At 43.9% G+C, this 11,421-nt stretch overlaps 1 protein-coding gene across 9 annotated transcripts in view; it reads right to left on the bottom strand.

Annotated features, from left to right (window-relative positions):
- The window catches only part of CCDC88C (coiled-coil domain containing 88C), a 127,864-nt gene extending 126,512 nt beyond the window's left edge, over positions 1-1,352 (bottom strand). For 8 of the 9 annotated variants that reach the window (XR_007475860.1, XR_007475861.1, XM_033418819.2 and 5 more), the window contains exons 1-2: positions 1,119-1,352; positions 268-368 (exon numbers count right to left, since the gene is read on the bottom strand). Coding sequence is in view for 7 of the 9 variants with exons in the window: in XM_033418819.2 (XP_033274710.1) it covers positions 268-368; positions 1,119-1,178 (161 nt within the window). In the remaining 2 variants the exon portion in view is untranslated. The remainder of the gene's footprint in view (positions 1-267; positions 369-1,118) is intronic. The other variant, XM_004262339.4, reaches the window with a different exon arrangement.
- Positions 1,353-11,421: the final 10,069 nt, after the last annotated feature.

Consider the following 11,421-nt stretch of genomic DNA (forward strand, 5'->3'; position numbering starts at 1 on the left):
CCTGAGTTCGAAGTCAATTGCACTATCTACACCATGTGGATGACAGTCACTCAATTTCAAATTCCTTTCATCAAACAAGCTGCCAACCCACTGTCCTGGAGTTCTCCATACCCCACAAACGACGAAAAGACACGTTAATGCTGAGATACCAGTGGCCCGACGTGCAAAGAACCCTCCACTGCAACTTCACGTTCCATTTCTACAACCTTAAATTTCGACTTGCTGCGGCATCATTCCCTCCTTCCTTCCTCCCCGAATATAACTTACATTTGCAACATGATTTGGTTCAAAAAGATGCCGTCCGCTAAATCCATGTACATTGTCAGGGTGTCCTGGTTGCCGCTTCCGAAGGGGCCAAAAGTTTTCACCTGCGGGTAGGGGACACGGAGAGAAAGGCAGGAAAAGTCACCTCCACGCGCACAGTCTAAAGCTCTCCAGGCGGGCAGAGCCCCTGTGGGCAGGAGGGGGTCACCCAAGACCACCCACCCTTCAACAAACAGCACCCTTCTCCAGGGCCTCTCTCCCCTCCCCGCGCCAGGCAACAGACGCGAGACAGCAGAAAGAAAACTTCCTCGCCACTTTTCTCCGGCGTGTCAGAGCGGAAAAAAAAAAAATAAAAGGGACTTTTCAATAAATTTCTCACGTCTCAAATCCACTGGAAATCAGTGCGCCCAGCGCAGCCTGTACACGTTCTCACTGGGAACCCCCTAATCCCCACCGCCATCCACCCGCTGGTCTCAGGGGTTCAGAAACTACACGAGGATGTTTTGGGGAATGGGTCCTTTTCTCGAATGGTCAAAGCCATGGGAGGCCAGGGTGACCACCGGAAGACTGTCGCTCTAGGGCCTCCGGCCCAACGCCCCGGTGGGAACAGGTGTACCCGTTCAGCCCCCAGCCGGGCCGAGAGCGCGGCGGGGTCCTGCACCGGGCGCGCGGGCTCCAGAGCTGGAAATACCCCGGTACTCCGGGACACTTGATGACCGGCCGGGGGCACCTGATGAATCCTCTGCGTCCAGGGGCTTTCCGGGAACCCGGCCGGGTCGGGTCTGCTGCGACTGCAGGCGGGCGGGAGTGGAGCTAGTGCCCCAACAATGGGGCGAGGGGCCGGGCACACTCACCCAGGTCACCAGCGGGCTCTGCAGGAAGAGCTCCATGAGCTCCGAGACGGTCACGTCCATGCTGAGGCTGTGCCCGCCGGCTCAGCACCCCGCGACCCCGTCCCCCGCGCCGCGTCACAAAGCGGCTCTGGCAGCGAGCGGCGGGGGCGGGTCTGCGCCGGCTCGCGCCCGGGAGACAAAGGCGGGGCGCGAGCCCACGTTCCGCGGTTTCGGCGGCCCCGCGCCCCGCCCGGGACTGGGGGAAGGGGAGGGCCCGCCGCTCGGGGAGGAACAATGCGGGCAGCGGCCCCGCCCCTCGGCGGCCCTGGGCGATTGGCGCGCCGCCTCGCGGCTGCGCTGGTAGCCCGGAGGGGGCGGCGGCCTGCACGTGCGTAGGGGGAGGGGGCGTCCCGGCTGCCGGCACCTGGGGCGGCCACCGCACGCCTACGCCGAGCACACCCTCCGCGCGCTTGGGGCCCCGGCACTTGGCTCCTCTCTGCGCGTGTGCGTCGGCCACAGGGCCCCAGCGCCAAGTGCGGGTCGGAGCGCCGGAGCGTGGGTCCCGGCCTGTCCTTCCCCCGGGAGGCGGGCGACCGGGGCGCCCTGCCCGCCGAAGTCGACCCGGGTACGCCGCACGCTGGGCGCCCAGCGGAGCCCACCAGCCCGAGACTGGCGGCCCCAGGCAAGTGCAGCCTCCCAGGTGCAGCCGAGGCCCCGCCCGGCTACGCGGCGGGAGGGCCAAGCCCGCGTGCCTCAGGTGCCGGGGTCGGTCTCGCGGGCAGGTAGAGCGCAGGCCCGGAAGTCAAAGGAGAAAAGTTTGTGTTGAGTTTAGACCTTAGGAGCGCGACGTCTTGCGCCCCACCGTGCCACCTACCAGGCTGCCCGCCTTTTATAAGTGCCCGCAGGAAAGCGGATGATGTAGCTGCCCCGCCCTGGACCCGCCCCAACTGTGACCCCCCTTCCTCCACCCACCAACACCACCGTCGCTTTGCCAGAGGGGAGCCAAATTCCGGATCCCAACTTGGAGGACGTACCAGCAGCTTGGTGGTAGGCGACAGGAAAAAGGACAAGTGCCCCAACTGGATGGAAAGCAAGCCCTGGGCCCAGACGCAGACCTCGCTGCTGAGACAGCTGCGGTGGACCCCGGCTGGTCTCTGCCGCCTCACCTTGGGCCGGTAATAATTTCACACTACGATTCAGTCATTGTGCAAAACACTTTATACAATTTAACTAATCGAATCCTCACGCGTTTCCCAGATGAGCCCACCGGTGCGGTATTGACCTGAAAGCGCCTAGCATAATTGTCGGCGAGTATACAGTAGGCGCTAAATGGCTGCTGGTTTGCTTGTCAGAAATGTGAATGTTGACTCTGTCAAGTGTTGGGGCTCCGACATCTACCGGTGAAATGTGGTATTGCAGCCGAGTTCTGCAGTACCTTGTTGAGCTGGTGAGAGGGGGTGAGATTGTGGCCCCAGTAGCCAAGCCGGCTAGGGGGTCCCTAAAGAGAAGTGTGGAAGTCAGGGTGACAGAAAAGAAAGCGGGAGACTGCAGAAGAACTTCGAGCTTATGTGGTTTTCTTGTGCACCAGAAATTCATTAATTCCTTGATTACTTAATTGCCTATATTGTAAAATCAGCTGGAAAAGAGGTAAAATGTTTAGAATGTTCTCTGTTTAGAAGCCCGGTTCTGTGCACGCAAAATTTTTTTCACATTGACCCCAACTCTTCTGGAAAGACAAGGAGGTGATCTGTAAAGTTATTTGATAAGCATAATCTTTCACACTGAGAAATACATTGGACAAATGCTTTCTGATGTTTGTGGTAAGACATTTCCTTTCCTGGGGAGAGAATTTGTCACTAGGGGATACTGACAGTCCCTGCGCCACAAACACGTCAGGAATTTCTGTTTTGGGGTCAGTTAGCTGCTGTGTTGATTCATTATCATTGATGCATCAGCAGTTCATTGGCTCAACCCCATCTCACCCCATTCAGAAGGAGCTGGCTCAGCATCATTGTTCCTACATGAGGCAGGGTGTCAGGTAAACTGGATGGTGCCCAGGTTGCCGGGGTGGAAGGCTTCAAAGGGCTGGATGACCTGGACGAGGCACTTCCTAGAAATCCTGTTACTCCATAAAATCAGAATAAGAACATTTTCCCTGTATGACGTTACAGAGTAATTTTGAGGTTCAGGTGATGCATGTAAAAGGGTCTATAAAGGTATCTTCCTCACTGTCGTCTCATCTTTTGCCCCCTTCTACCACTACTTTAATAAGAGTTGTTTCCCCTAAGTCTCCATCGGGTTGGGGCATAAGCTTCAGGAAGCAAACACACAGACCATCTACTAAACACTAAGCAGTAGCCCTCTATCCCCTGCCTGTCCCTCCAGACCTTGGCTTTCACTCCATGTGTCTGAGACTTAAATTTTTTTCTTGTTCATTTCTGCATGAAAAATAATTTATTTGCATTGCTTCTTAGACAGAAGCAGTATTTTAATTATGTTCTTCATTCTGCTAAAGGAATTTTCTCCCCTTCCCAGAAAATGCTGGCTCATCAATGTAAGCTAATGGCATCTCTGTAATTTGATAGGAGCTTAAATAATTTGTACAGCTTTGAGGAGGGGGGGAGACTGGGTATTTGTTAATGTAATTACTTTTTGTTATGATGAGCATATGTTAATTTCATAATTTTTTGTGTTAAAATATACATAACATAAAATTTACCATCTTAACCATTTTTAAGTGTACGGTTCAGTACAATTTAATTAATTTTATTAAATCATTCACTTTGTTGTGCAGTCCTCACCGCCATCCATCCCCGTAGCTCTCTTCATCTTGTAAATCTGACTCTATACCTATAATTTTCCTTCTCCCTCCCTCTAGCCCCTGGAAAACCTAATTCTATTTTCTGTCTATTATTTTGACTAAGTGGAATCACACAGTACTTGTCTTTTTGTGACTGGCTTATTTCACTTAGCATAATGTCCTCAAGATTGAACCATGTTGTAGCATATTGCAAAATGTCCTTCCTTTTTAAAGCTGAATACTATTCCATTGTATGTATATATTGAATTTTGCTTATCCATTCATCAGTGGATGGACACTTGGGTTGCTTCCATGTTTTAGCTATTGTGAATAATGCTCCTGTGAACATGAGTGTACAAGTATCACTTCAAGACCCTGCTTTCAGTTCTTTTGGGTATATACCCCAAGGTGGGATTGCTGGATCGTATGGTAAATCTATATTTAATTTTTTTAGGAACCTCCTTACTGTTTTCCATAGCAGCTGTACCAGTTTACAGTCCCACTAACCATCCACAGGAGTCCTTTTCTTCACATCTTTGCCAGCATTTATCATCTCTTGTCTTTCTGAATCTAGCCATTCTAACAGGTGTGAAGTGATCTCTCGGGTTTTTGATTTGCATTTCCTTAATGAGTATAATGATGCTGACCATCTTTTCACATACCTGTTGGCCATTCATATATCTTCTTTGGAAAAGTGTCTGTTCAGGTCCTTTGCCCATTTTTTAAATTGGATTATTTGGGTTTTTTTCTGTTGAGTTGTATGAGTTTTTTTTTTTTAATATATTTTGGATTTTAACCCCATTATCAGATATATGATTTGCAAATATTTTCTTCCATGCCATAGGTTGCCTTTCATTTTGTTGATGATTTTCTTTGCTGTGCAGAACCTTTTTAGTCTGAGTTTATTTTTGCTTTTGTCACCTTTGCTTTTGGTGTCACATCTAGAAAGTCATTGCCAAGATTGATGTTAAGAAGCTTACTGCCTATGTTTTCTTCTAAGAATTTTATTGTTTTCAGGTGTTACATTCAACTCAATTTATTTTGAGTTAGTTTTTGTGTATGTTATAAGATAGGGGTCTAGTTTCATTATTTTGCAGGTAGCTGTCCAGTTTTCCCAACACCGTTTATTGAAGAGAACGTCCTTTCCCCATTGCATATTTTTGGCTCCTGTGTCATAAAATAATTGACCATATATGGGTGGGTTTATTTCTGGGCTCTATTATGTTCCATTGACATATGTGATGTTTTTATTCAATACCATTCTATTTTGATTGCTACAGCATTGTAATATAGTTTGAAATCAGGAAGTATAATGCCTCCAGCTTTGTTCTTCTTTCTCAACATTTCTTTGGCTATTCATGGTCTTCATAGTTTCATATAAATGTTAGGATTATTTTTTCCTATTTCTGTGGAAAGTGCCATTGGAATTTTGATAGGGATTGCATTGAATCTGTATATTGTTTTGGGTAGCTTGGACTTTTTTTTTTAATTAGTTTATTTATTTTTGACTCGTTTCTGTGCGAGGGTCTCGTTTCTGTGCGAGGGCTTTCTCTAGTTGCGGTCTCGTTTCTGTGCGAGGGCTTTCTCTAGTTGCGGCGAGCGGGGGCCATTCTTCATCGCGGCGCGCAGGCCTCTCACTCTCTCGGCCTCTCTTGTTGCGGAGCACAGGCTCCAGATGCGCAGGCTCAGTAGTTGTGGCTCATGGGCCCAGTTGCTCCGCAGCATGTGGGATCTTCCCAGACCAGGGCTTGAACCCGTGTCCCCTGCATTAGCAGGCAGATTCTCAACCACTGCGCCACCAGGGAAGCCCCAGCTTGGACATTTTAACAATATTAATTCTTCCAATCCATGAACATGGAATATCTTTCCATTTTATTTGTGTCTTTGATTTCTTTCATCAATGTCTTAATAGTTTTCAGTGTATATGTCTTTCACCTACGTGGTTAAATTTAGTCCTAAGTATGTTATTTTTTTTTGATGCAATATATTTTTTTTTGGTTGCATTGGGTCTTCGTTGCTGCGTGCAGGCTTTCTCTAGTTGCGGTGAGCGGGGGCTACTCTTCATTGCGGTGCATGGGCTTCTCATTACAGTGGCGTCTCTTGTTGCAGAGCACAGACTCTAGGCACATGGGCTTCAGTAGTTGTGGTGCACGGGTTCAGTAGTTATGGCTTGCGGGCTCTAGATTGCAGGCTCAGTAGTTATGGCTCACGGACTTAGTTGCTCCGCAGCATGTGAGATCTTCCTGGACCAGGGCTCAAACCCGTGTCCCCTGCATTGGCAGGCGGATTCTTAACCACTGCACCACCAGGGAAGTCCCTTTTTTGATGCAATTTTAAATGGGATTATTTCCTTAATTTGTCTTTCTGATAGTTATTAGTTTGTAGAAATGCAACAGATTTTGTATATTGATATTGTATCCTGCAACTTTACTGAATTCGTTTATTAGTTTAGTAGTGTTTTTGGTGGGGTCTCTTGGATTTTCTATATATAATACGTCATCTGCCAACAGTAACAGTTTTACTTCTTCCTTTCTGATTTGGATACCTTTTATTTTTTTTTCTTGCCTAATTGTTCTGGCTAGGACTTCTAATACCATGTTGAAAAGAAAGTGGTGAGAGTAGGCATCTTTATCTTGTTTCTTATCTTAGAGAAAAAGCTTTCAACTTTTCACAATTGAGTATGATGTTAGCTCTGGCCTTGTCATAGATGGCCTTTATTATGTTGAGGTATAGTTCCTCTCTACCCACTTGGTTGAGAGTTTTTACTGTAAACAGATGTTGAATTTTGTCAAATGCTTTTTCTGCATGTATGATTTTTATCCTTCATTTTGTTAATGGTGTATCACATTGATTGATTTGAAGACTTTGAACCATGATTGCATCCCTGGGATGATCCCATTTGATGATGGATATGATCATTTTTAATGTATAGTTGAATTTGGCTTGCTCATATTTTATTGAGGATTTTTGCATCTGTGTTCATCAGTGATATTGGTCTATAATTTTCTTGTGGCATCCTTATCTGGTTTTGCATTATCAGGGTAATGCTGGTCTCATAAAATGAGTTTGGAAGTGTTTCTTCCTCTTATTTCTGGAAGAGTTTGAGTAGGAATGATATTTATTCCTTGAATGTTTTGGTAGAATTCACCAGTAAGTTGTCTTGCCCTAGAATTTTGTTTGTTGGGAAGTGTTTGATTACTGATTCAGTCTCCTTATTAATGGTTGGTCTATTAAGATTTTATATTTCTCCATAATTCAGTTTTGGAAGGTTGTATGTTTCTAGGAATTTACTCATTTTTTCTAGGTTGTCCAGTTTGTTCTATAGTTGTTCATAGTAGTCTCTTACCATCCTTTGGATCAGTTGTAATGTCTCCTTTTTTTTTTTTTTTTTTGCAGTACAGGGGCCTCTCACTGCTGTGGCCTCTCCCGTTGCGGAGCACAGGCTCCGGATGCACAGGCCCAGCGGCCACAGCTCACGGGCCCAGCCGCTCCGCGGCATGTGGGATCTTCCCAGACCGGGGCACGAACCCGTGTCCCCTGCATCGGCAGGTGGACTCGCAAGCACTGCGCCACCAGGGAAGCCCATAATGTCTCCTTTTTTTTTTTTTTTTTTTTTTTGCTGTACGCGGGCCTCTCACTGCTGTGGCCCCTCCCGTTGTGGAGCACAGGCTCCGGACGCCAGCGGCCATGGCTCACGGGCCCAGCCGCTCCTGCAGGAGGTGGGATCTTCCCGGACCGGGGCACGAACCCGTGTCCCCTGCATCGGCAGGCGAACTCTCAACCACTGCACCACCAGGGAAGCCCTCCTTTTTAATTTCTGATCTTATTTTTTGATTCCTCTCTTTATTTTGGTCAGTCTGGTTGAATGTTGGCCAATTTTGTTTATCTTTTCAAAGAAGCAACTTCTAGCTCTTAGTTTTATTGATCTTTTCTATTGTCTTTTTAGTCTGTATTCCATTTATTTCCACTCTGATCTTTGTTATTTCCTTCCTTCTACTAACTTTGGGCTTTGTTTTTCTTTTTCCAGTTTTTTGAGGTATAAAGTTATTTGTTTGAGATTGTTGTTGTTTCTTGAGGCAAACATTTATCACTATGTATTTCCCTCTTAGACTTGCTTTTACTGCATCCCATAAATTTTGGTATTTTGTATTTCAGTTTTCATTTGTCTCAGGTATTTTTATTTTTATTTTTTTACAAAGTTAATTATATTTTAATGTGCTAACAATGAACAATTCAGAAATGAAATTAAAAAGCAATTTCATTCACAATAGCATCAAAAAGAACAAAATACTTGGGAATCAATTTAACAAAAAAGTGCAAGAACTATGCACCAAAACTCCTAAAACATTGCTGAGATACTTACCTGAACGTCTGATTAAATGGAGACGTGTACCATGCACATCAATTAGAAGGCTCAATTATTGTTAAAGAGGCAGTCCTCCCTAAATTGATCTAGAGATTTCACATAATCCCCACGAAAATCTTTTTTGGTATAATAGAATTTGACAACCTGACCCTAAAAGTTACATGGAAATGCAAAGAACATAGAAGAGCCAAACAGTTTTGAAAAAGAACTAAGTTGGGATACACTACCTGGTTTCAAAGCTTTCTATAAAGGTAATCAGGACAATCTTTTTTTTTGTTTTTTTTTTTTTTGGCCGCAACGCACAGCTTGTGGGATCTTAGTTCTCCAATCAGGAATCGAACTTGCACCCTTGGCAATGAAAGCACGGAGTCCTAACCACTGGACTGCCAGGGAATTCCCTGGGACAACCTTGTATTGGCATAAACGTAGACATATGGGTCAATAAAACAGAACGGCATGTCCAGAAATAAGCCCTTATGGTCACAATCAATTGCTTTCCAACAAAGATGCCAAGGCAAAAAAAAAAAAAGTATACCTTTCCTCCCACTATATGCAAAAATTCACTCTTAGATCTAAATGTAGGAGCTAAATAATTATTATCTACACTAATTCCAAAAATCTACCCCCCCAAAAACCCCCAACTAACTAGCTCTTTGCTTTACTTCACTAGGGCAAATGACTAAGGTTAGAGATGGGCCAAATATTTTGAATGCCATTGTCTGTTATTTTTGACATCTTTACCAATATTTTCCTCTCTGTGACCAGATTTGTCAAGTTGAGTGCCTTGGAAGAAAACCCCACCACATTACCCTGATGGACCTCTGCGTTGGAAAGAAAGGTAATGGAATTTTTAAGTTGATCCCAAGGGTGCTGAAAAATCCTAGATGGGTTCTGAACTCAGATTCTGTTCTAAAGAATAATATTTTCCATCTAGAGAATTTGATTGACAGTTGCGCTAATAATTTCTCAAATTTAGCTGTGATCATTCACCTTAATTTAATTTGAAGATGTAACAAGGAAAGGAAGACCTCCCCAGGGGTGTTCGCCACTGAGTTCCTTCTGCCTTAAAAGGCTGAGAGGGTCTAAAAAATTCTAGGTCAGCAGCTGTGATTTGGGGGATTTCACAGATGGAAGAGCCCCAGTTTGTGTCTATCCTGACAGCCTAGGATGCTGCTGGTCAGGACCAAGCCTGCTTCTGTGAAATGCCTCCGAGGCAAGCAATCCCTCATTAATGTCTCAGGTATTTTTAATTTCACTTTTGATTTCTTCATTAGCCCACTGGTTTATCAGCATGTTGTTAATCTTCATATATTTGTGAATTTTTCCAGTTTTCTTCTTATAATTGATTTCGTTTCATACTATCGTGGTCACAAAAGATGCTTGATATGATTTCAGTATTCTTAAATTTACTAAGACTTGTTTTGTGGCGTAGCATATGATTTATCCTGAAAAATGTTGCATGTGCCCTCAAGGAGAATTTATGTTCCGCTGCTTTTGTATGGAATGTTTTGTATATATCTGTTAATGCCGTATGGTCTAAAGTGTCCTTTAAAGCTGATGTTACCGTACTGATTTTCTCTCTGGATGATCATTGATGTAATTGGGGTATTAAAATCCCCTATTATTATTGTATTGCTGGCTATTTTTCCCTTTAGATCTGTGAGTATTTGCTTTATAAATTTAAGTGCTCCTATGTTGGGTGCATAAAGATTTACAAATGTTATATTCTCTTGTCAGATTGACTCCTTTATCATTATGTAATGCTATGCTTCTTTACAGTCTTTGTTTTAAAGTTTATTTTGTCTAATGTAAGTATAGTTACCCCAGCTTTCTTTTGGTTTCCTCATTTGCATGGAATATCTTTTTCCATCTCTTCACTTTCAGTTTATACGTGTCCTTACATCCAAAGTGAGTCTCTTATAGGAAGCATATACTGGGGTGTTCTTTTTTGTTTTTTTATCCAGCTGCTCTGTCTTTTGATTGGAGAATTTAGTCCATTTACATTTAAAGTAATTATTGATAGATATATACTTATTGCCATTTTGTTAATTGTTTCCTGGATGTTTTGTAGTTCCTCTCCCTTTCTTCATCTCTTGCTCTATTTCTTTGTGCTTCAATGACTTTCTTTAGTAGTATGCTTAGATTCCTTTCTCACTGTCTTTTGTGTATCTACTACAGGTTTTTGCTTTGTGGTTACCATGAGACTTAGATATAATAACTTATATTTGTTACAATCTATTTTAAGTTGATGACTTAAGTTTGAACATGCTCTAAAGCTCTACATTTTTACTCCCTCCCAAAGTTTTTTGTTTTTGATGTCATATTTAACATCTTTTATCTTCTGTATCCCTTGACTAATTACTGTAGTTATAGTTATTTTTACTACTTTTATCTTTTAACCTTCATATTAGCTTTATAAGTGAATAGTCTGCTATCTTTACTATATATTTACCTTTACCAGTGAGATTTATACTTTCATATATTTTCTTGTTACTAATTAGCACCCTTCCTTTTCAGTGTAAAGCAGTCCCTTATTTCTTGTAAGCCTGGTTTAGTGGTGATGAACTCCTTTAGTTTTTTGCTTGTCTGCAAAACTCTATCTCTCCTTCAATCTGAATATTAACTTTGCCAGGAAGTTTTTTTCTTTTATCACCTTGAATATATTGTGCCACTCCCTTCTGGCCTGCAAAGGTTCTGCTGAAATATCTGATAGTCTTATGGGGGTTCCCTTATATAGAAGAAGTTGTCTTTCTCCTTTTAAGACTCTCTTCTTGTCTTTAACATTTGACATTTTAAGTATAATGTGTCTTTGTGTGCATCTCTTTATGTTTATCTTATTTGGAGCTGTCCATGCTTCCTGGACCTGGACGTCTGTTTCCTTCCCCAAGCTAGGGAAGTCTTCTGCCATTCTATCTTCAAATAACTTTTCTGCACCTTTCTTTCTCTCTCTCTTCTCCTTTTGAGACCCCTATAATGAGGATGTTTGTGTGTTTGATGTTGTCCTATAATTTCCTTAAGCTGTCTTCACTTTTCTTTTTTTTTTTTTTTGGCCATGCCATGTGGCTTGTGGGATCTTAGTTCCCCGACCAGGGACTGAACCCAGGCTATGGCAGTGACAGCACCGAGTCCTAAGCACTGGGTTGCCAGGGAATTCCCTG

Source organism: Orcinus orca, chromosome 2 (assembly GCF_937001465.1).
Source record: "Orcinus orca chromosome 2, mOrcOrc1.1, whole genome shotgun sequence".
Taxonomy (NCBI): domain Eukaryota; kingdom Metazoa; phylum Chordata; class Mammalia; order Artiodactyla; family Delphinidae; genus Orcinus; species Orcinus orca.